At 37.4% G+C, this 23,946-nt stretch overlaps 1 protein-coding gene across 1 annotated transcript in view; it reads right to left on the reverse strand.

Annotated features, from left to right (window-relative positions):
* Positions 1–1,149: 1,149 nt before the first annotated feature.
* Positions 1,150–23,946, reverse strand: part of LOC126473416 (methanethiol oxidase-like) — a 145,199-nt gene continuing 122,402 nt past the window's right edge. Inside the window, exons 8-11 of the mRNA XM_050100442.1 lie at positions 22,197–22,384; positions 12,253–12,398; positions 11,971–12,093; positions 1,150–1,523 (exon numbers count right to left, since the gene is read on the reverse strand). Coding sequence (XP_049956399.1) covers positions 1,472–1,523; positions 11,971–12,093; positions 12,253–12,398; positions 22,197–22,384 — 509 coding nt within the window. The 3' untranslated portion in view covers positions 1,150–1,471. The remainder of the gene's footprint in view (positions 1,524–11,970; positions 12,094–12,252; positions 12,399–22,196; positions 22,385–23,946) is intronic.

Consider the following 23,946-nt stretch of genomic DNA (forward strand, 5'->3'; position numbering starts at 1 on the left):
AAGTGCTTCAGTTCTTTCAGTACATTTTTAATGTCTGAAATGGCTTTGTCTAGGTGCTCCAGGGTCTTCTGAATAGACTGGTTCTGTTCTGGTGGACGATAGCTGGTAGTATGCAGATGCCAGATTTCAGCAGACAAGGGTGTCACAAGGAGCAGTGAGGTGCCTGTGTGAGGCGCCTATATTGTTGGCATAACCCAAGAATTCTTCCAGATTCACATCCATGAGGCCAGACAACAAATGTCTAATGATAAAACAGGCTTTGCAGGAGCTGTGTCCAATGTGACATCCTCAGGGTACTCCATAAACTTGAGCTAATGGGCTTCCCATTCTGACTCCACCCATCTGATTGAAATACTCTCCACCACACAAAAAATATGATTGCCAGAATGTGCTTAAATAAATCCACAACATTGGCACAGAATAACTGGGAGAGGAGATCTCTGAAGTTTGATGGGAACATGCATGAATAATGAGACCCCATGAAAGCTGACCATCCCATCTCCACCTCCAAGATGCAGGCTTTTGATTCAGCTGATGAAATTCATCTTATAGTTGATATTATGCAAACAGTAATGAACATGTAGAGTTGAGGGCTGGCCAGATGTTTTGCACGTCCTACAAGTCAACAATTTAGTGATGCTCATAATGGGCCTTAGGGGTGTGTCCTTCTCGCGAACTTTTGGAAAGTGTAAAATAAATGTGATCGAGGTGCCCAAGAGAGATTTATTAATAAGATCCTGTTCCAATTGAGCAGCTCCTATGTCTTCCTGATTATTCTGGCTGTTGGGTCCACTGATAACTTTTGGTGCATTTCTCAAAGATAGCTATCAAGATTTATTTCTCTTGCTCTATAGCATGAAATGTTTTGAGAACTTGATGATATGATGATGTCTGAAAGAGTCACATTCACCTACAGGCTAGCAGTGCAGCAGTTTAAACTGTTGAGACAACACTGATGTTATGCAACAGTTATGACAGAACATTGTGTGAAAATGTCATGACTGCATAGCAGCTGAGGGTACCATTATGAAGAATTATTGTAAATTTAATATGTTGTGCATATAAATAAAATTTTGCAAGAAATTACAAGAAGTATGTAGGTCAGACTGTTCATACCGCTTACTCATGCTGGAATAATTAAGAGTGAGCTACACAGCAATGTGATTTATTTTTTCAACAGTGAAATACAAATTTTAAAATGAAACATACAAAAAATTCTAAAATCTCAGAATACAGCTTCATTTAAATTAACAGAAAATAATGTTAAAGTGTTTACTGGTCATAAATGTTTTCTCTGTTATTTGCATAGATATCTCACTTAAGTATTAGTTTTCTGATAAGTGCAGTTTTCCCACTATGGTGTGATTAATCCAGGTAAGCTGAAGCACGATGACAAACTATCACACACGCAATTCCCCAAGTTTCTGTGAGGGCCTCGTTAGTGCAACTTGTTTCATGGTGGATTTGCAGATCACTCATCGCACACCAGCCAAATGTCTGACGTACAGTCACCGCCAGGATACCTGCAACAAATAATATTTTTATTAGCTTGTGAACCTACAATATCAAGTGTAAGTGACATGACAACTGATAATCCCAAATGACATACTTCACAATACTATTCAAGGTATCACATAACCTATCAATAATCAATTTCAAACCAGAACTACAATGAATGAGATGAAATATGTAGACAGGCACTCTCCCAACAGCACTCCTAATTTGCTGATTGGAAAGCTTTTAACTTAGAAGATTCCAATGTCAGAATCCTACCAAATGTTGGAGCTGGTGCATGAAGATTTATTAGAGTATCTAGTAACCATACTGGATAGACTACTAAGTTCATGAAAATAGTTTACCAATATATTTGGCAAGATCAAGGTTACATGCAATACCAGGATGTAGCTCACTAGCACAAATTTGATTGACATTGTGGGAGAGTGCATTCCCTCTGGTCCTGCATACTTAGCAGCACGTGGCACAGTGGTTAGGACACTTGACTCATATTTGGGAGGACGACAGTTCAAATCCCCATCTGGTCATCCAGATTTTGTGTTTTCTGTAATTTCCCTAAATCAGTCCAGGCAAATGCTGGGATGTTTCCTTTGAAAAGGGCCCTTCTGTAACACAAGCATCTGCTCCATCTCTTTCTGTATAAGGACCACTTTCATGAGTGACTCAAAGGCTGTTTACCTGTCTGCCTTTTGTATATGTCAGACATCCAAAATATGTGTGAGGCTCGGATGGGACATTTATTTCTAATCTTCCTTTTTCTTAGCAGCAAAATATGGTCTCAATGTGCCACTATTCACAGCTTGTTTCAGTACAGTTAATGTGCACAATGAGTGTTTGTGTGTGTGGGGGGGGGGGGGGGGGGGGGCGATTAGACTGTATCTAATATTACATTGAGGGTGCAGTGTCCTCCAGAAGATACGGGGACAGCCTACATAGAAGAGACCCGAGTTGCCTGCAACTTGGGTGCAACTGAGTTATGACAAGCTACCTAGAAAAAGTGACAAGACCTACTTTATACTTCCACCTTATGTCATGTAAATAGTTCTAAGGTGGATGTCCATCTGTCAAATGCACGTATAAGCCAACACATGGTTCCACTCTGACTGTATTGGCACAGCACCACAGGAAAACTATCAGACTACAGTCGCACCTAAGAACAGTCAAATTGGACATTCTGTAAGATACGTTAGCCATCATTCACTGAATTCAGGACTCTCAAAGTGTTCAAAACCAGGTCAGCATAAGTCAACGCTGAACTACTGCCATAGGCTTCCTTCATACTACTGCTGTACGTCAGAATGATATTCCAAGTGAATGCGAAACTTTTTATGGTTTCCCTGGGCAGTGCCAGAGCAGTATCTATATTGGAATGAGAACTCCACAGAACATTCGATGTTGCAGACAGCATGATCACACCATTGAGCCAAATTGCCACACACCACCTGAGTTGGAGGACCTAGATGATGAGGTAGCAAAGTGACGTCAAAGACAACGGAGCATGAGGTCATTCTGTTGAACACGCATGCTGGAGTAACAATGCCATGTAATATGCAGCAATGGCTTTCCCACATGGAAACTGTAGAAATAGCTAAAAGGAAAGCAGATTTGGGCACTGTGGCACGGTATAGAACACAGACAGGTTCCGGAAACTGGTGCACATTTGATCACTCTTGGCACATGGTTATGTCATCGGTGTAGGCTGACCGGTACCGTGACTTCCACAGCTTAGTTTTATATGTGCCATGCCAAGTACATTTTGTGAATACAGCACAAGCCTGCCTACCCACTCAGCAAATCGGTGATGTTTTCTGCTGACAGTTTGGGATCAGATGCATTTGATGAAGCACATGTTCTATCATGACCTGCAGGAATTACCAGGCCATCTGAAATTTCCAGAACCAACCTTCACAGTAATTTCCAGATTTCAGAAAGTTCAGTTTAGCATTGCAAATAAATGTACAGGAGAGTGGAATTTTCAAAGTAACCTACATCTTGTATCTCTGGATTTGGTGAGCTCACTGAATGTACACTCGACTCAATCATTTTTTTACAGGACACAGAATTTGCAAAGTCATCTTGAATACTTTGGCTTTAAAGGAAGATGCGGAGTGCAGGAATGATGAGGTACAGGCAATGTCACATATTATTGAAGAAGTCCACAAAGATGGTGGCCAGGGAGGATTCCCAGCATATATTTAGGTAAAAAATGTTCATACACTTGATTCAGTCCATAACTTTGCTACTTAATTTAGGTATGTAATTTCTTATTTTGGTTTTACATCTTTGGTACGAAACTGTCATTCTCAGTAACAAAAACATTGTATTAGGTGATTATATCACTCGTCATTTAGGTGGAAAAGAATAAACAATGAGATTGAAGCACAAAACAATAGGCCTACTGATTTAAAAAATTGATGAGAATGCCACAAATTGTCGTGAAACAGTTTGAACTCTTTCTCAAAGAAGTGTTACCATGAATCAAAACATTTTCATTTTCATTGGGATTTAGGAGACTAGCATTTACCCAATACAATGAACTTGATCAACACTAATCTTTCTCCCTACATAACAAAGTGTGAGGATATGTGATGAACATATGCTTGTTACCTAAACAAGCCTGGCTCAATGAATATGTCTAAGAATTACTCCCAAAACTCTTCAGTTAAACCTGAAGGTATTTTAGTCATTCATGGTCTGAATTTAGAAATGTTTTAGGCACATGAGAAGTGAATGTCGTAGCAAAAATATTTTACAAAGCTGTTACAAGAAAACAGTTAATATTTGTCCAGGTTTACTTTATTATGAGAAATCCTTTGATAGGATACATCATAAAAAATACTGAAATTCTTAAAAAGGATCAAATTTTTATCAGAGAGGTTTATCCCTGTTGTAGAGATAATCTAGTTCTGAATTAAAGCAGTGTAGAAGACACTAAATAATGAACAACTCCATAACCATAGGAAAAACTGTCTCTCAATCTACAATCACTACACTACCACTTCAAACTGAGAATAATGATACCTTCCCCATTCAATCTGTTGACATGTGTTTTTATATATGTGCAATTTCTTAGGAAACTTTGCAGTTTCTTCTACTATTTCACTCTGATAAAAATTTTGATCACTAGATCAATAAGGACTGAACATACAGGTCTCTTTAACATATCTACTGTGGAGAAAACATGCCTCCCCCTGGAAGACACCCTACTGCTGCCATTTCCGGTACATTTTATGTGATGGTTTCATATTGTGTTGCTTTGATGTCAAAGTGGAGTACTGCAAGAAATTTTCAAACATTGAAACCATCTGCAAAATATTTAGTTGGAAGTGATACCCTAAACACAATACTTATTAGTTTCTTACCTGCAGTTATTTATAGCATTGCTTCTTGGGACACTATTTCAAGACAATCACATTCTATTTGGCACAATTGCTAACCAATACACAGCATATGTGTTGCCTCTTCTATTAATCATAAGATATGTGAACAGACCCCCCCCCCCCCCCCCCCCCAAGGCCATTGAACATTGTTAGATATGTCTGTCAAACTAGGACAACAACAGTGTAATGAGCACCTAACAATCTTTCTCAAAACTTACTAGAGAGAGTGATTTCCAATTGTAAATCTAAAATACTATGTTGTACCACATTAAAACTGTATTCGCTGTTAAATGATCACAATACACCTTCCACATAATCATGTTACATATTTTGCATGTGAAAGTCACTTATAAATTGCATTGTAAGAAAGTACAGAAAAAATAGTTTCAAGATCATTCCTCTAACCAAATAGCAGTTGAGGGAAACAATACATACAATATCTGATGGTCATGCACTTCCACATAAGCATGCAGCCTCTTGTCAATAGTTTCTAGAGGCCCCATTGAATTCACTCTTTCAATGAAAACTAAACTTAATGACATAGTAAATGAAATCACTATAAAGGTTTGTAACCATACTATCTGTGCACCAAATCACACAATTTTCAACTGCTGCATCAAGAAGCTTCTGGTTCTCTCCCGTAAGAGGCACGCAGAATTTAGATGGCATTATCTATATCCAGTTAATAGCCTTTAAGTCTGTCTGCTATTGATCTGCTCTGGTTGTTTTCTTACACTTCACATGGGAAACCCAGCATTCAATGAAATTGATGTAAAAGAGTATCTGGAGATAAGGATTTCACCACTGTACAAGAAAATTCTTAAGATTTTAGGCTGACTTAAATGAACACCCTGTACGGGACCTAATTACCTAACAGTGTGCTATCTTCTTTGGATATTTCAAATCTCATGTTTACAGTCCGAAACAAATCACTGTCTGTGCTGTATGGTTGAATAACACATGTCTTAACATCCCATTAATGCAGATTTCAGAACAAGCCATTTATTTACTCATTCATTTTAAATTCTGAAAGGAAAATAGTAATTCTCTTCCAACTATAGATGCAGCATGGTTTTGTTTATGCAGATGGTTGTGATCTTTTATAATTATTATTTCTTTACTTTCTCAGACGTTAAGTCTGGTTAAAAATGGAGTGACGCGGACCTTTATCAAGCATCACTTCCTTTTAACTGTACGGTATATGTTATATTGCATTTAGGAACTTTCGGGTAATTGAACATGTATCAATAATTACAGATTTCTGTAGTTTTATATACACGTTTGGATGTAGCTGTATTGCATTGATGTACTGGTGGATACTGTGTGGTATGACTCCTGTAGTTGATAGTATAATTGGTATAATGTCAACTTTATCCTGATGCCACATGTCCTTGACTTTCTCAGCCAGTTGGATGTATTTTTCAATTTTTTCTCCTGTTTTCTTTTGTATATTTGTTGTATTGGGTATGGATATTTCGATTAGTTGTGTTAATTTCTTTTTTTTTATTGGTGAATATGATGTCAGGTTTGTTATGTGGTGTTGTTTTATCTGTTATAATGGTTCTGTTCCAGTATAATTTGTATTCATCATTCTCCAGTACATTTTGTGGTGCATACTTGTATGTGGGAACGTGTTGTTTTATAAGTTTATGTTGTAAGGCAAGCTGTTGATGTATTATTTTTGCTACATTGTCATGTCTTCTGGGGTATTCTGTATTTGCTAGTATTGTACATCCGCTTGTGATGTGATCTACTGTTTCTATTTGTTGTTTGCAAAGTCTGCATTTATCTGTTGTGGTATTGTGATCTTTAATAATATGCTTGCTGTAATATCTGATGTTTATTGTTTGATCCTGTATTGCAATCATGAATCCTTCCATCTCACTGTATATATTGCCTTTTCTTAGCCATGTGTTGGATGCATCTTGATCGATGTGTGGCTGTGTTAGATGATACGGGTGCTTGCCATGAAGTGTTTTCTTTTTCCAATTTACTTTCTTCGTATCTGTTTATGTTATGTGATCTAAAGGGTTGTAGAAGTGGTTATGAAATTGCAGTGGTGTAGCAGATGTATTTATATGAATGATTGCTTTGTGTATTTTGCTGATTTCTGCTCGTTCTATAAAGAATTTTCTTAAATTGTCTACCCGTCCATAATGTAGGTTTTTATGTCGATAAATCCCCTTCCTCCTTCCTTTCTGCTTAATGTGAATCTTTCTGTTGCTGAATGTATGTGATGTATTCTATATTTGTGGCATTGTGATCGTGTAAGTGTATTGAGTGCTTCTAGGTCTGTGTTACTCCATTTCACTACTCCAAATGAGTAGGTCAATATTGGTATAGTATAAGTATTTATAGCTTTTGTCTTGTTTCTTGCTGTCAATTCTGTTTTCAGTATTTTTGTTAGTCTTTGTCTTTATTTTTCTTTTAGTTCTTCTTTAATATTTGTATTATCTATTCCTATTTTTTGTCTGTATCCTAGATATTTATCGGCATCTGTTTTTTCCATCGCTTCTATGCAGTCGCTGTGGTTGCCCAATATGTAATTTTCTTGTTTAGTGTGTTTTCCCTTGACTATGCTATTTTTCTTACATTTGTCTGAATACTTCTGTTATCTTTAGTAATTGGTTGAGTTGTTGATTTGTTGTTGCCAGTAGTCTTAGATCATCCATGTATAGCAAATGTGTGATTTTGTGTGGGTATGTTCCAGTAATATTGTAACCATAATTTGTATTATTTAGCATGTTGGATAGTGGGTTCAGAGCAAGGCAGAACCAGAATGGACTTAATGAGTCTCCTTGGTATATTCCACGCTTAATCTGTATTGGCTGTGATGTGATATTATTTGAATTTGTTTGGATATTAAGTGTGGTTTTCCAATTTTTCTTTACTATGTTTAGGAACTGTATCAATTTAGGATCTACTTTGTATATTTCCAATATTTGTAGTAGCCATGAGTGGGGTACACTATCAAAGACTTTTTGGTAATCAATGTATGCGTAGTGTAGCGAATTTTGTTTAGTTTTAGCTTGATATGTCACCTCTGCATCTATTATCAGTTGCTCTTTACATCCTCATGCTCCTTTGCAACAGCCTTTTTGTTCTTCATTTATAATTTTGTTCTGTGTTGTATGTGTCATTAATTTCTGTTTAATGACTGAAGTTAATATTTTGTATATTGTTGGTAGGCATGTTATGGGGCGATATTTAGCTGGGTTCGGTGTGTCTGCTTGATCTTTAGGTTTCAGATAAGTTATTCCTTGTGTAAGTGTATCAGGGAATGTGTGTGGGTCTGCAATGTAACTGTTAAATAATTTAGTTAGATGTGAATGTGTTGAGGTGAACTTCTTTAGCCAGAAATTTGCTATTTTATCATTTCCAGGGGCTTTCCAATTGTTAGTAGAATTAATTGCTTGGGTGACTTCATGTTGCAAAATTATCACTTCAGGCATTTGTGGTATCATCTTGTATGTGTCTATTTCTGCTTGTATCCACCGTGCATGCCTGTTATGTTGTACCGGGTTTGACCATATGTTGCTCCAGAAGTGTTCCATGTCTGTTATGTTTGGTGGATTGTCTATTTTAATGTGTGTGCTATCTATTGTCTGGTAAAATTTCTTTTGGTTTGTGTTGAATGTTTGGTTTTGTTTCCTTCTATTTTCACTTTTTTTGTATCTTCTGAGTCGTTTGGCGAATGCTTTTAATTTCTGCTTCTTTTCACCTAATTGCTCTGTCGCTTCTTGTTGTGAGATTTTACCTAACCTTTTTCGGTTTTTTTTCCGAGATTTCATTTCTTATAAATTGTGTTAGCTGTCCGATGTCTTTTCTCAGTTTTTCTATTCTGATCTGTAGCCTGTGTTGCCATGCTGGTTTTGTGGGTTTCTTCTGTGTGTTGGTTGGTTCTGATCCCTGCCTAGTGTGTATATTTAGTGTAGTGAGTGCTCCTACATAAACCAGTAGTTGTAACTCTTCCATAGTCGTGTTTTCATTTATTTTGTTGTGTATGATTGTGTTGATAGTTTTTATTGTTGTTTCGACTCGTGGGTTATTTGGTGGTCTATGCAAGAATGGTCTAATGTCTGTATTTGTGTCTTTGTATTCTATATATGTCAACTAAAATTTTTCTTCTATATCTAACATGTGTGTCACTTCATGTTCTATTTGTGCTTGTGCTGGTGGCTGTCTTAAGATTTCGTTTTCCTCTGATTGTTTAATTGACGCATTTTGTTCATTGTTTGTTTTCTCTGGGATGTTTGAGTCCATTACTGTATTTTCTTCTTCTTCTAATTGCACATTATTTTGTTCCAGTATTTGTTGTACTTGTTGTTTGATGTTTTCTAATTCTGACTGGGGTATCCTGTTATTTTTGATTATTACACGGATCTGATCAGCTAGTCGTTGTTCTGTTAAAAATTTTAATTCCGGGTATCCGGTGATAAATGTTGTGTATACTTGTGATCTGTATCCAGTTGTGTTGGTTCCTAGGTTTGTTGCTTGGTAATAACAGAACATGAGGTGTCGATTAACTTCATCTGACCATCTCATCCTCTGTCTTTGTTTTCCTTCTAGGGTGGTTGCAGGAAGCATATCCTGCAAAACACCTCTATTTGGATTTAAATCATTTTCCAGTTGGCTAGCAGTGTCGTTACCATTGTGGGCGGGCATAGGGTTCAAGCGTCGTTCCCGACCATGACGGCGCTTGTCCAAGGCTTCTTTAGTTCTGTCCTGAACCAACTAATCACACTAAAAGGGGGGTTAGCCCTATTAGTGGTTTGTTCTTCTCGTCGCCTTTTACGACTGGCAGAACATACCAGAGGCCTATTCTTTTTATTATTATTATTATTATTATTATTATTTTATTATTATTATTATTATTATTTTATTATTATTATTATTATTATTATTGTAGCAGCAACTGCCAGGGTAAGGTGAGGGTCAGTTCACAAATAACATGCATCAAGGACTGCAAGCATTTTGTTTTACTAAATATACTTCAGAAACTCCAGTGCTCTCTTACATTACTGTATCAAACCTGATACAAGATACCTTGTATTGAATTTGCTAACAAAACATCTGTCAACCACATTTGTGTCCGATACCACGTGCAGAAGTAAGGAGGGAGGAGGGAAGGAACGAATGAAGGAAGAGAAAATACAGAAGAAGAGTGGAAAAGAATGCTCAGCATATACTAAATATTTTTGATCTGAATGACACCACAAAAGTGGGAACAAATGGAACAACAAGGAGTAAGAAGGGGTGCAGCCACATCAGTGAGGAAGTGATGTTAAGCAACTAAAAGGAAGATGGTTAAGCAAATAATATTTGAGGACAGAACAGACCAAAAATGCTTCAATTCAATTCGTGATGCTTTTACTGTTGTTACTGCATTCATAAACTAATGGTTGGAGGTGATAATATCCTTGACAAAACCTCTACTGGGGAGCTCCATTTTATAGGCACCAATTTTAGATTGTAGTATTGAGACATTTAGGATGAACTGATGAACCAACATTTCTTAAAGATGTCAGTCACTCTAATTTACAAAGAAGTTACTGTTCATTAAAGGCCCATGGTGACTTTCCTATGTTAAGTGAACAGAGTACAAGAAGAAAATAGTCATATTTCATGAAGAGTGAAACAATATTGCAATATTGTTTGTATTTTTCTGTTAGCTACATTCTTGAACAATTATTAATTTCCCCAGCCCTATAGTTTCCAGTCATGTAAAGCATTTTTGGTTTATTTGTAATGTTAAACCTGTGTAAAATCATAAGCTTTTGATATAGTTCTCCATTATCTTGATTAGAAACAACTGACTGTTTGGCTGCTGTTATGGCAACCTCTTGAGCAGAACCAATGGCAAAAGACATCTTGAACTAGTCTATTCTGTACTGAATGTTCTGTTTTAAATGTGCTTGAAGCAAAAGTCCCAATCATGTGAATGAGTATGGGAAACAAAGTAAAGCCACACAGATGCTATTCTGAGGTCCACAGCTGTGATTGCTAATATGGATGGTGATTAGAATTGGGACCATGCTCCCAATACTCTAGTGAGCACAAGCAGATATTAACAGACAAAGTCAGATTCCTTCACAAGATCAAGAACTTCTATTCCTATTTTTCACACATTTTGGAAGTCGCCAATGAAAAGAAGTTACTTGATAAACTTATATGGTGAAACAATTTTAGGAATGGCTTCTAACAGCTTCTGAAGGGGACAAATGATCTACTTTTCTCATCCAAACACATTTCATCATATTTGTCACCTCATTACTAATTTCCTAATTTACTGAAATTTTAATTGAAGATGTACATTTGCTGAAATGTTGAACAACAAGAGTAGCATATGAAGACTATTTGTTACAACAATAGGCAGTAGCCAATCTCATAAACTATTCTTCAAACATTTATCTTTTGTGAGAGAATCAAATATTAAGGAATGATTATTAAATACAGAAGTATGTAAAATAAAAAACTGAAGACCATCAGTGAAAGAAAGAAGTCCTCGCCAAAAAGAGATAAACCTGATAAAATCTCACTCTTTCAGTTTTTAAATTTCCATTTAAGATAGTTCTGTAGAAGGTTACTTTGTTCACCTTTCAATAACTGTGACTAATGATGTTCATTAATCTTTCATACTCTTAGCTTCTGAAGAACAACAACTCAAAAGTTTAATAATGGTTCAAATGGCTCTGAGCACTATGGGACTTAACATCAGAGGTCATCAGTCCCCTAGAACTTAGAACTATTTAAACCTAACCACACACATCCATGCCCGAGGCAGGATTCGGACCTGCGACTGTAGTGGTAGCGTGGATCCAGACTGAAGTGCCTATAACCGCTCAGCCACAACGGCTGGCAAAAGTTTAATAACTGCACATATTATTCAACAATGGATAACTGTCTTACAACTACTTCACATTAAATAGTGATTTAACTTTTATAACATGTGTTAACTCATAGCAAAATTTTCGAACATTATCTCTCCCACTGCTGCGACTGTTGTTAACAACATTGACAGTTTTCATTACATATTAACATTGTTTGATAGCAATTTTGAGATCACAGTACTCACCGAATCTCATGTGCACTGACGGGTCCACCTGTTTCATCTCTGAACTCCACAAGGAAGTCTTTATCCAGAGTGAGCCCCCCTTTCTCTGTGTTTACATGTAGTTTCAGCATGTATGAACCATGTCTGCAAAGAAGTGGAAAATGTATGAAAACTGGTATACTTATACCATCAGTAACATTGCTTATAATTCTCTTCATGGCACATGTGTTATACAGCAATATAACACTTACACATTTGAGATTGTCAGTGTAATAAGGAAAAAAAGACTGAATTTATACATACTTGACCATATCAGGATAGAACTGCCAGTCCCAAGCACTGTGTAAAGATGAGGTGACATATAACCGTTTTCCATCCAAACTAAGTTGCAGCATTTGTGGTGAACCATACAGTCTTTTTCCTTTTACAAACAATGGATCAGGCTGTTCCTAGTTGCAAGAAAATGTATTGAAATAGACTTTTAATCACACATACTACACATGCTGTGAATTTATTGAAATGTTTCGCAATATAGGAAAAATTATCCATTATTAATTTATAAATAAACTATACTAGTGAACACAAATCATTTCGGATCATATGCACCAGGAATATTCACTTTCCTATTAAGAGCACCAGCTGCCAGCACCAATGAACCCAAAAAAATTAAAATTATGCTACAGAGTGTTCCATACTTGATTAATAAAGTAGAACAAGTTGGCAAATATCCAAGAAGTAACACACTTCACTTATGTATTGTGAATAAACTTGGCTGCAAGACTGAACAGACTCATATGTAGCCTTCTGAATCCCAGCAATATGAAAACAAATATAATTTTAAAATTTTTCATAAAAGTTGCCTTTGTTATCAGAGTGAGCAATGAATACTTGAAGACATTGGCCAAAAGTAAACTTTCAATTGGTTTTGGGGGGCTGGTTTTTCTTTGGAATAAAATTTTAGAATACTTCACAAAACAAACTTTTATCATAATAGTAAGCAATGAATACAAGAAGAAACTGGCAAAATGTAAACAATAAATTTTTTTAAGAAGATAGTTTACTTTGGAACCACTACGACATAGAGTTTCCAACCTCCCATCATTCCATGTGACACATTTGAAACCAAATTCACATTTTTCCTAGACAGTCCCACATCTCCAAACTTTTATGAACTTTTAATGCCTAAAACAAATTATAGTTCTAAAAAACAAGCTAAAATGTGCTTAAAATATAATAAATTTGATATCAAAACTACATGCTGTCCTTGTGGTTCCATTTCAAAAACCTCTCATAAAAGCAGCAGTACAGTCTGAAATTTACGTTACAATGACATTGTATATTGACTTTGTAAAGGGAAATCCTCGTCTAACACTACTTTTCCTCAACAATAGTAGTCAATACCAGTGATATGTTTTGAATTTTGGACAGGTCAACATTATCTCAGCTGTTTTACTGAAAAGTTTCATATAATTTTATACACAATGTGATATATTTCAAGCTACAATTTATGAACAGGAATTACTTTCTTTTCGTTGTTACAATCAATATGTGCTTGCTCTGAATGTACAGTCTTCCTTTGAAACATTTGAAATTAGGAATTATTTGGCACACTAGAAATTTCTATAATTGATTACACAATCTAGTATTGTTTATTATGTTTATTTCTGGATTCATTTATGAAATAATAATTGAAACTAATATAAATTCATTTGTCAAGAAAATTTGTAAACCCTTTGGAATATTATTATCGCAGAGTGAAATATTAGTAAGAATGCCTGTGATATGATTGGACATATTTTTGTATTTTGGGTGAACAACTTAATTTCGGCTTTGTCAATGTGAAAATTCAAAAGACTGTGCTACACAAAAATGTGACAAAATAAATTAATGTAATAACAAAAATTCTGCAACGACAATCTTCAAAATTATTTAGATCATTTGAACCATGAGAACCTAAAATGTGAGAATTTCAGCTTCAAGAATGAGACCCCTAGGCAAGAACAACTGGAGCCATCTCTAAAAGAAAAGATAAGGAAACTGAAAAGTTTATTGTAATCTCACTCCTGTCAAATCTTCAGATGAGACTTTGCACATTGGTGAGCAATAGCAGCAACTAGGAAGGAGAGTGTAATAACTGCTCTGAATGTCAATGATCTCCTCAGTATAGACACTTTAACAAAAGCCGCACATCACTATCTCCTACAATCACATAGCACAATCTCTGCATCGACTATTACTTTGAATGCTGTAATTGACTGCTACAATGCATCATATTCATAGAAGTATCTCAGTGTACCACTACATGTGTCTGTCTTGCAACAGAATTGGTGTTGCATGCTAAAGGCACTGGTAGGTATTTAAAAAAAAAATAATAATAATAAAATGGTAATTTCAGGCAGAAACCACTTTTACTCGAAGGGTTTATTTAAGTAATTATAAAATTGTGGCTGTATACTATAGAAAGATGTCCAAAAGGATTGTGGTGTAGACATTTATAACATAAATAATGAGTAGTGTGGGAAACATTTCCATGGAGATGGCTTTGAATCAACAGCAGTAACAATAAAGATAGGCCAGCTCAGGTTAATAATATTTGATCATTGTAAGTAATTGGACATTGATGATGAATTCTGTCATTACAACTTCAGGATAAAATCCCTGGCTTGGAAAAAAGCTATAAAATTAGGAGACCTGAATATAAGCTTTTTAAGCTAAAATATAAATTACATTAGGTATTCTGTCTTGTTATAATGCTACAACTGTACCCAAATAATGTTGTCACCAACAGAAATAACACCTACCTCACAAATTTACATTGACCATGTTACATATTTAAAGAAAGAAATTGGAGTTAGAACTATTGAAAACCATCTCTCTAATCATACACCTCCACTCATCCAGATTAATACAGATCATGGAACAATGTCACATGGTGACTTACTTGTTAAAGAACAATTGACCATAATGAAAGTAAGGAAGTCCCTGCACACAAATTGGTAGCAGGTATATGAAACATTTAATACCAATGAAAAGTGTAGGCATTTGTTTGAAATATTGGGCCAGAATTTGAATCAGACATGTAAAATTGTAAAAATTTTAAGAGAATCAGAAAATTCAAAGAGTTTTAAAATGCTTACGAACATAGTTAAGTAAAATGAAAACATGAAGGAGATATGTATTCTCTACATAGAGAAAAAACTGCAGTGCTTTCTAACAAAGTACAGAACTTGCAGAAAATTATACAGGAGAAACACCAGTGAATCCAAAAGCACAGTCTTAGGCTGACTGGATAACCATCTGAAGATAACCAGAGAGCTTCAAAACTAATAAGTTCCATTTGAAATCTTATGTGCTTCATGTGGATAGTAAACTATTTTAGAAATAATTCCAGTAATATCATAGTAGTGTGTACATAAGAAAGTAGTTGGCGGGCCCATACACAATGGCAAGGGGCAGTGTACAACGTGACATACCAGCCAATAGCGTCCTTCAGCTGCAACTGTTGCATGCACTTTGTGGTACAAATAGAAAATTTAGCACCAATTTTCATGTCAGCTAAGGCATGATGAGAGTCATCATTATCAGGATTTCCTTCCAGCAAGCCAGGTAGGAACTTAGTGAACGATATGCCTCCATTGGTTTCAGTCCTGGTACAGCTTTTGCCTCTTCACTACATCCCATGTTACTCCTCTCCTTTTGAGATCTTCCTTAACCTGGTCTGTCCATCTCTTTCTAGGCCGCCCAATTGGTCTTCTCCCTGGTACCTCCATCTCCAAATACTGGCGTGGAGTTCGAGTCAGTTGCATTCGCTTCACATGACCGAACCACTTCACTTCAATCTCGAAGCACTCATTCTCTCCTCTGTAGTCAATGTCACCTGCAGGTCTCTCCTAGTTTTTTGTAGAGGTGACCTAAGGGACTTCATTTCACATGCTTGTATTCAACTCTCTTCTCTCTTATTTATGACACAGGCCTCTAGACTATACATCACGATTGGCAGGAGATAAGTTTTATACATGGTCTGTTTGTCTCTTTGAGGGACCTCCTTGTCCCAGATTAGATTTTGTACTTGTGGAAGAAGCTAGATCCTTTTGTTATTCTGTTTAAGACCTCTAGTTTGGAACTTCCATCGCATGATGTGATGCTACCCAGATAATTGAAGCTTTTCACACATTCGACCTTCTCCCCCTCTAGTATGATGTGACAAGGTGCGGGTGTCCTGCTCATCTTCATTACCACTGTCTTGTTCCTACTCACAGTTAACTTGAATTTTTTAAATTTTGTGTTCCAGTAATCTAGTCTCCTCTGAACCTCCTTTTCCGTCCCTCCCAAAATGGTGATGTCATCAACAAACAAAAGCTTTGAGATCGTCATTTTCTTCTTCCTTCATTTCTTTCATGATTGTGTCCATAAGTGTAATGAAGAGTAATGGGGAGAGCAAACAGCCTTGCTGAACATCTCTCTTTGTCTTAAACCATTTTGATCTTCCACCTCCTACTTGTACACTGCTCTCTCAACAATTGTACGGCATCTGGACTTTTTAAATTAATAAATCAGGAACATTATGTTTTCTCAAGCATTCCCATATTTTATACCTTGGTACACTGTCATATGCTTTTTACAAATCCACAAACACCACTATCAAGTACTTTCCCTTTTTCCAGTATTTCTCCATTAACTGACGGAGAGAGAAAATTAGATCTACTGTTCCCCTATTACTTCTGAACCCATGCTGTTGTTCCTCAAATTGGTGTTCTAGAATTTTCTGCAATCTTTTTTCTATGACCTTTTCCATTATCGTAAGGCAGTGAGAGAACAGTGTGATTCCTCGGTAGTTGGTGCATTTCTTTCTATTACCTTTCTTGAACAATGGTATTATAATACTTTTTTACATTCATCTGGCACTTTGTTTTCTTTCCATACCAACCCCAGCACCCAGTGTAACCATGTATTCCGTGGATTCCTGCAGCTTTAATCATATCCGCTGTCAGCTTATCTACTCCAGCCGCCTTCCCACTTTTCATCTGTTCCAGGGAATTCTCTGTTTCTAACTAAGATATTGGATCATGCTCTTCCTCTAATTCAATGAATTCAGTGTCACTTTCTTGTGCCCCTTCTCCATTCAGTAAGATTTCAAAATAATTCTTCATCTCTTCTCTGATACCTTCCATGTCACTGATAATATCCGCATTCTCTGTTTCAATCGCTTTTATGTCTTCTTTATCAGATCTTTTACTTTTCAATAACCCATACAGCAGTTTTTAGTTCCCTGTGCTAGCCTACTCTAGGTTTCTGGGTGAACGTTTCCCAACTCTTCTCTCTCTCTCTCTCTCTCTCTCTCTCTCTCTCTCTCTCTCTCTCTCTCTCTCTCTCTCTACCCTCCCCCCCTTCCCCAAGCATTAATCCTGACTTGCGGGCTCTGCTGTTTTCCTACATCTCTCCATTTCTCCCTGTCATTGACATCTTCTGGTCTTAAGCCAACAACATGCATGTCTCCCCTGATGATGTCAGTCCACCTCTTTGACAGTCTTCCTGGTGGTCTTGTTCCTCCTGGGTTGATGTGGAGCATTGTTTTTGCCACCGAGTTGTCTTGCTTTCTCATGACGTGGCCATACCAGTGGAGACGGGCTTCCCTCACTTTGTCAGTGATCAGTGCGACACCAAACCTTTGCTGGGCACTGTATTTTTTACATGATCACATCGCATCAGCCCCATGGACCATCAAAGCATCTTCATCTCCATAGTGTGTAACATAGAGCGACACTCAGTCCCATACATTGCTCCTGGGTGTACCGTGGTCTTATATACTTTTTCCTTTAGATACTGAGGCATCTTTTTATACAGAGGATCCAGTGACCCGTCTCCACTTGAGCCAAGCTGCATTCACCCTCACTCGAGTATCAAGAGTTGTGTCACAGTCTGAGGTGACTTAAAATGTATGGTCTTATGCAGGCCGTCTTTGCCGATACTTATGGTGCCTCTGGTTTGGGAGTCGCATCCTAGGTACTCTATCTTCTGGACATTAAGGTGCAGTCCATTTTCAGCCAGTCTGTCCATCTTTGAACCTGGCGCTCGAGTTCAGAGCAAGCTTGGTTGGCAAGTACCACATCATCTGCATAAAGAAGGGTCCTGGGATGTGAAGTCCGTATGCCAGCTGTTGCTGCATCCATGCAAAGGATGAATAGCAATGGTGAAAGGGCAGAGCCCTGATGAACACACACAGCGATATCAAAGGGCGAAGAAATTCCAGTAGGATCCCAAACAACACTAGTGGAATTATGGTACAAAAGTTGCACCCAGCTTACATACTCTTCAGGGATGCCATGGCAGCAAAGAGCTCGCCAAATAAGATCATGTGGGATACAATTGAAAGCCTTTTCTGTGTCCAGAAACACCATGTGTACACTCTTCTGTCTGTCTCTGTGTTTTTCCATCAAAAGGCGTGTGGCATGGATAGCATCGATGGTGCTGCAACCCTTAACAAATCCACACTGGTTTGGTGTTTCTGAGAGAATACTTCCGAGTCTGCTAGCAAGTACCCATTCAAAGATCTTTAAAGTATGACAGAGGTGTTGAATAGGGCGATAAGTCAAGCAATCATTCACGTCTCCTTTTCCCTTCCAGATTGGAACTGTTATGCTAGTTGTCCATGCTTGTGGAAGTTGTTTTTTGATGATGATTCGGTTGAAGAGTGAGGCAAGGAATTCTGAGGCAAGGAATTCTGAAGCAGGCTTTCCGAGCATTTTCCAGATTTCCACAGGTAGGTCATTTGGGACAGTTGCTTTTCCATTTTTCATCTTAATAATTGCAAGCATTACTTCCTCAGTTGTAATTGAGGGGACAGGTCGTAAGGTAGGATCAGGACCAGCAACTGGTGGATGCATAAACTCTTTGTTGCTGATGTTAGGAAAGTAGTTTGCCCAACGTTGCAGATTGTTTATCTTTTAGCAGTTTGGCATTGGCTCCCTTTATGTGCATGACATGCTCAATGTCATGAGTTGAACGGTGATGTGACTTAACAAGGTGGCAGATGATGTTTTCTCCTGATGGTGTGTCAAGTTGTTCTCCTTTTCTTTTTCACAATTCTCTTTGCTTGAGTTTCTTTTGTCAGTATTCCTTTTCCAGTGTTGTCACCTCGTGCTCATCTTTTGGTACCAGCCCCTGGTTCTGATTTATTTTTTTAAACTCCTTGTTTTTCTTTGCCATATTACATTTTTTAATTGCATCTTTTACTCTATCGTTTCCACCAACTGGTTTCTTTGTCTTTCACTTTACCCTTTGTTTTGCTGCATATCTGCACAGCACTCTTAACTACTGATGTTTGAAATATGTTCCACTCTTCCTCTACACTACCCCTTTCAGTTTTTGGCAATTTTTGTGCTACTAGTTTTTGGAAGCTTTTCTTATTTTCTACTTCTTTCAACTTCCACTCTATAATTTTTGGCATTCTTTGTACAGCATTCACACTTTTCATCTTATAATTTAGATCGGCCACTAGTAACCTGTAGTTGCTATTAAAGTGCTCACGTGGTATGACTTTAGTGTCCCTTACTTTTCCTCCAATTAATCTGTTCATTAATATACAGTCCATAACTGTATTAGATTTGCCATCCCAACCATATCTAGTAATCTTATGATTATCTTGTTTCTTGAAGAATGTATTCTTCACTAAAAGATGATTCCTTATGCACAGATTTAGAATTTCTTCACCCTCAACATTTTGTCTTCCTCATCCAAAAGGGTCCATAACCTCCTTATATCCATTTCTATCCATGCTAATCTGAGCAGTCAGATCCCCAAATATCATAATGTTATCTTCTCTTATTTGGTCTTCCAGTTCTTCAAGGAATTTCGTTTTTTCTTCCTCACTGCACCCTTGCTGAGGTGTGTACACTTTCAGTATAGTAAAACTATTCTTTCCCAAGTTCACTCTTGCTCTAATTATCCTTTCACTTAGGAAGCTCACACCTGTAACTGTGTCAATGTCTTTGTGAAACGCAAACCCCACTCCATTTTTGCCTCTTTATTGTGACTGCCAGTATAATTTGTACCCACCTCTCAGCAATTTAGAGGTTTTTCCCTTCCACTTGGTCTCACTCTATCCAAGGATATGAATCCTTCTCCCCTCCATCATGTCTACAATATCTTCAGTATTTCCTGTCAAGGTTATTACATTTAGTGTTCTCACTCTCAACTTGTTTTTGTCTTTTTGTTGGGTTCCAGTTTTCTGTTCTTGTTTAGTGTATCTTCTAGCGTTCCTTGGTTTTTCTTTAGGCTGTGAAGGGGAAAAAGAAGTGCTGTCTACATTAGGTATTTTGGTGAGAGTATTTCCCCAGTTTAGTGTCCATGATGGGCAGCATAATGCAAACTTGACAAGTAACATGTTAAGAGGTGACAGAAAGTTTTCCCACCATATGTTTCTTCTCAGGAGGTGAGATGCAGAAACAGTGGCCCAGTGCAGAATTTACTCTAGATTTCCCAGTTACAAGGGCAAGCAATGGTTACAGCAGATATCCTTATGGTAATTGGGGGATAGGTGATGGGTACACAAATTGCTGCTATGTTTATGTTGTTCTGGGAATTGCTATTTGATTCCATGTGGCAGGGAATCTGCAATTTGATAAGGGCTGCATGATGAACTTAACAAAGAAAAGATTGAGGACACTGCTTCAGCACAGTTCTATAAAGTTCCACATCCATCTTGACTGCAGAACAGTGTTCAAATCACCCCTGTATCTAGGAATCAGCACGATTTCCCATGAGCAGCATGAAAACCACAAAAAGTCATAATGTATATTGTTTGCTAACATCACTGTATTTCCCATCAGGCTTAGCAATGTTAAATCTGTGGTGCAGTCACTGATAATCATTGCCAGAAACATGTGAGAAATCTGTATTCGATATAAAGCATGTATCCAGATTTCAGGAGGAGCAAGTGTCCTTTCTTGCCCCCTCTCCCCTTTGTAGACACCTATGCATATTTGTGAAGACCATGGTAAAGAAGAAAGTTAATGTGAAAATTTCATCTTAGATTATGTCGTGACTTACGAAAATCAGTTTAAGCTAATAGCTACAATAACTAGTCTACTTATTTTTATATCTGAATTTCTTTGCACTTGTTAGATACTAATCCAACAACTCTGCTTAGTTCCAAGTATGTGAAGCATATGTCATGTTGTATGTAAATACAACAGTGAAATGAACCTGTAACCACTGGAAGGCAGTGCCAAAGTTTGCAAAAAACATATACATAAAGGCTTATTAACTGACATAAATCCACCTGATGATGAATGTTTACACTCTGAAATGCATCGTGGGAATATAAAAAAATTGTGGCTGGTTACTGTCATTTGTAGTTTCAATTGAATAGAGCTAAGCTAGTAGAATTTAATACAGAAAAAGATAGTTCCATCTATAGAAATAATACGCAATACATCATCAACAGCAGACAGAGTACTGGGGAAAAAACAGATGGATTATAGAAAACAGCCACGGATGACACATTATAATAGTGTAATTGGACAGATAAAACATCTATTGACCAAGCAGTGGCAGGAGAACACACATAAAAAGGTATTTAAATCTGTAATCTGTCACAGCCAACGGCTCCTCCCTCTGGGTGAAAGGGAAGGATGAGAGGTAAAGGAAAAGGACTGGTGAGGTATAGGAAATTGGGAGAGTTTGGAAAAGTCATCCGGAAACCCTGGTCATGAGAGACTTGTTGTTTACCAGACATATTAAAAAAATTGCATGCACTGTCACATGAAGAGAGTTGTGTGGCTTTTTCCTCTTTTATATAGTCCCACTTTAGATCAAAGCACTGCATACAATTTTTTCAGTAAGTAAATTCCAATCCCATACTCCATTATGGAAACTATAAAATAGTATTGTGATTGCCCTAACCTTTTCATTGGACTCCTTCCAGTTCACATGAATTGTGCATTTCCTGGTTGTCAACCTGGTAGCTTGTTACATACACTCTTGTTAAACACACACACATACACATTCACACACACACACACACACACACACACACACACACACACACACACACACACACACACACAATCAGTAAGTAGCAATATGGAAATATAACCTCTGAAAAGCATATGCAAAGCACGAAGTTCAAAATATTTACCTTGTTAACTTCAGTCTTACAGTAAAATATTTCTGGAATAATAATAATAGCTTAAAAATATACAGAAATACACAAAAAGAATTGGGGAGCAACATACAATGCAACTAACCGTTAACTCACTATCTTCTGTCACTTGAACTGGACCACCTTTTACAATACTGCCTCCCAAGAAAATTTGTCCCACAAGCTTTGGATGAGCTGTGTCTGTAATGTCAAACTGACGTATGTCCCCATGAAGCCAGTTACAGAAGTACAAGTAACGATCATCTAATGATATAATGATGTCAGTCACAAGACCTAAAACATTTTAATTGACATTTAATGCAATTATACAATATCTTAGAAGTATTTAAAAATTATTCATAGTAAGCAGAAAATGACCATAATTTTCATAGAAAGATAACAGACACTTTCTCATTTCACACTTTAGATAATATGGACACAGTATATTTGTGCTTTGAAAACATGCTGCTTTGTTTCAGGGCACACCTACAAAATTTAGGGAATGAAGTTATATACTTTTGAATGTTTGTTGTTCATCTCACCAAATTCAATAACTCTTTTGATAAATTCAGTTTTCTACAGAACAGCACAATTACACTATCAATGTTTTCTACAAGAAATAAGCTTTTTTAATTGAAGACTTTTCTTTGAAGACATCTACTGTATTTATATCTTCTTTAAGTAAAAACTTAAGATGTGTGAAACTTGATTCTATACGAATTATCTGCCATCACTAATTCCAAGAACAAATGATGTCTGAATATTGAAGCTGTGGACATATTTTACTGAGATGTGGCTATCAAACAATGGAAACTCCAGATTGTGCACCATTCCTGCCACAATGGACCCTTCCTCTACATTTCTGCAGTATACCTTTCTCTAGCTAAAACCCAGTCCCACATCCTGTTCTCAAATGCTGTCTAAACCATGGAATCCCTCCAAATAACCTAAGTGTAAGGATTCTGCTCTCTGGGATCCCACCTCTCCTTTCACCATGACCTTTTCAGATTCTGCCAATCCCTGGCTCTCACAAGCCTGGTACTGCTTCCAATCCCTAATTCCTACACTGGACCCTGCTGTTTTTACTCCCTCCCTCCCTCCCCCCACCTAACCAACTGTTCGTCAACTTCCAGGAATTCCTTACCTCCAGCTTAGCCTTGCCATCCTTCCCCAGGTCGCTTCCTCAAAACATCAACCTTTCTGTCACAGAAAGAACAGTCACACACAACCTCCAAATAAATCCTGACCTAATCATCCTACCTGCAGACAAAGGGCTCACCACAGTTGTTATGAATCACAGTGACTACCTGGCAGAAGGCCTTTGTCAATTATCTGATTCCTCCACCTATGAACTATGCAAGAGTAATTCCATTCCAGAAGTCCAACACAAACTCCAATCCCTGCTTAAAGCCTTAGGCCTTCCCAGAACATCTCCCCTAAATCCAATTCCCTTCTCACCCCTTTGACACTCCACACATCCACCTTCTACTGTACATGCTCCCCAAAATCCACAAACCCAACAATCCTTGACACCCCATTGTGGCTGGTTATTGTGATCCCACTGAAATAATTTTGGCCCTCATTAACCAAAACCTCCAACCAATTGCCTGTAATCTAGCCTCCCATGTCAAAGACAGCTACCTCTTCCTTCACCGATACTCCACATCCCCACGTTTTTACCTCCTGGATCCCTACTTGTCACTGCTGATGCCACCTCCCTATACACCAACATCCCTCATGCCCATTGTCTTACCGATATTGAACACTACCTTCCCCAATGTCCTTCAGAATCCAAACCTACAACCTCATTCCTCATAAACCTCACTAACTTTATCCTAACTCACAACTACTACTCA

Source organism: Schistocerca serialis, chromosome 4 (assembly GCF_023864345.2).
Source record: "Schistocerca serialis cubense isolate TAMUIC-IGC-003099 chromosome 4, iqSchSeri2.2, whole genome shotgun sequence".
In the NCBI taxonomy this organism is placed as follows: Eukaryota; Metazoa; Arthropoda; class Insecta; order Orthoptera; family Acrididae; genus Schistocerca; species Schistocerca serialis.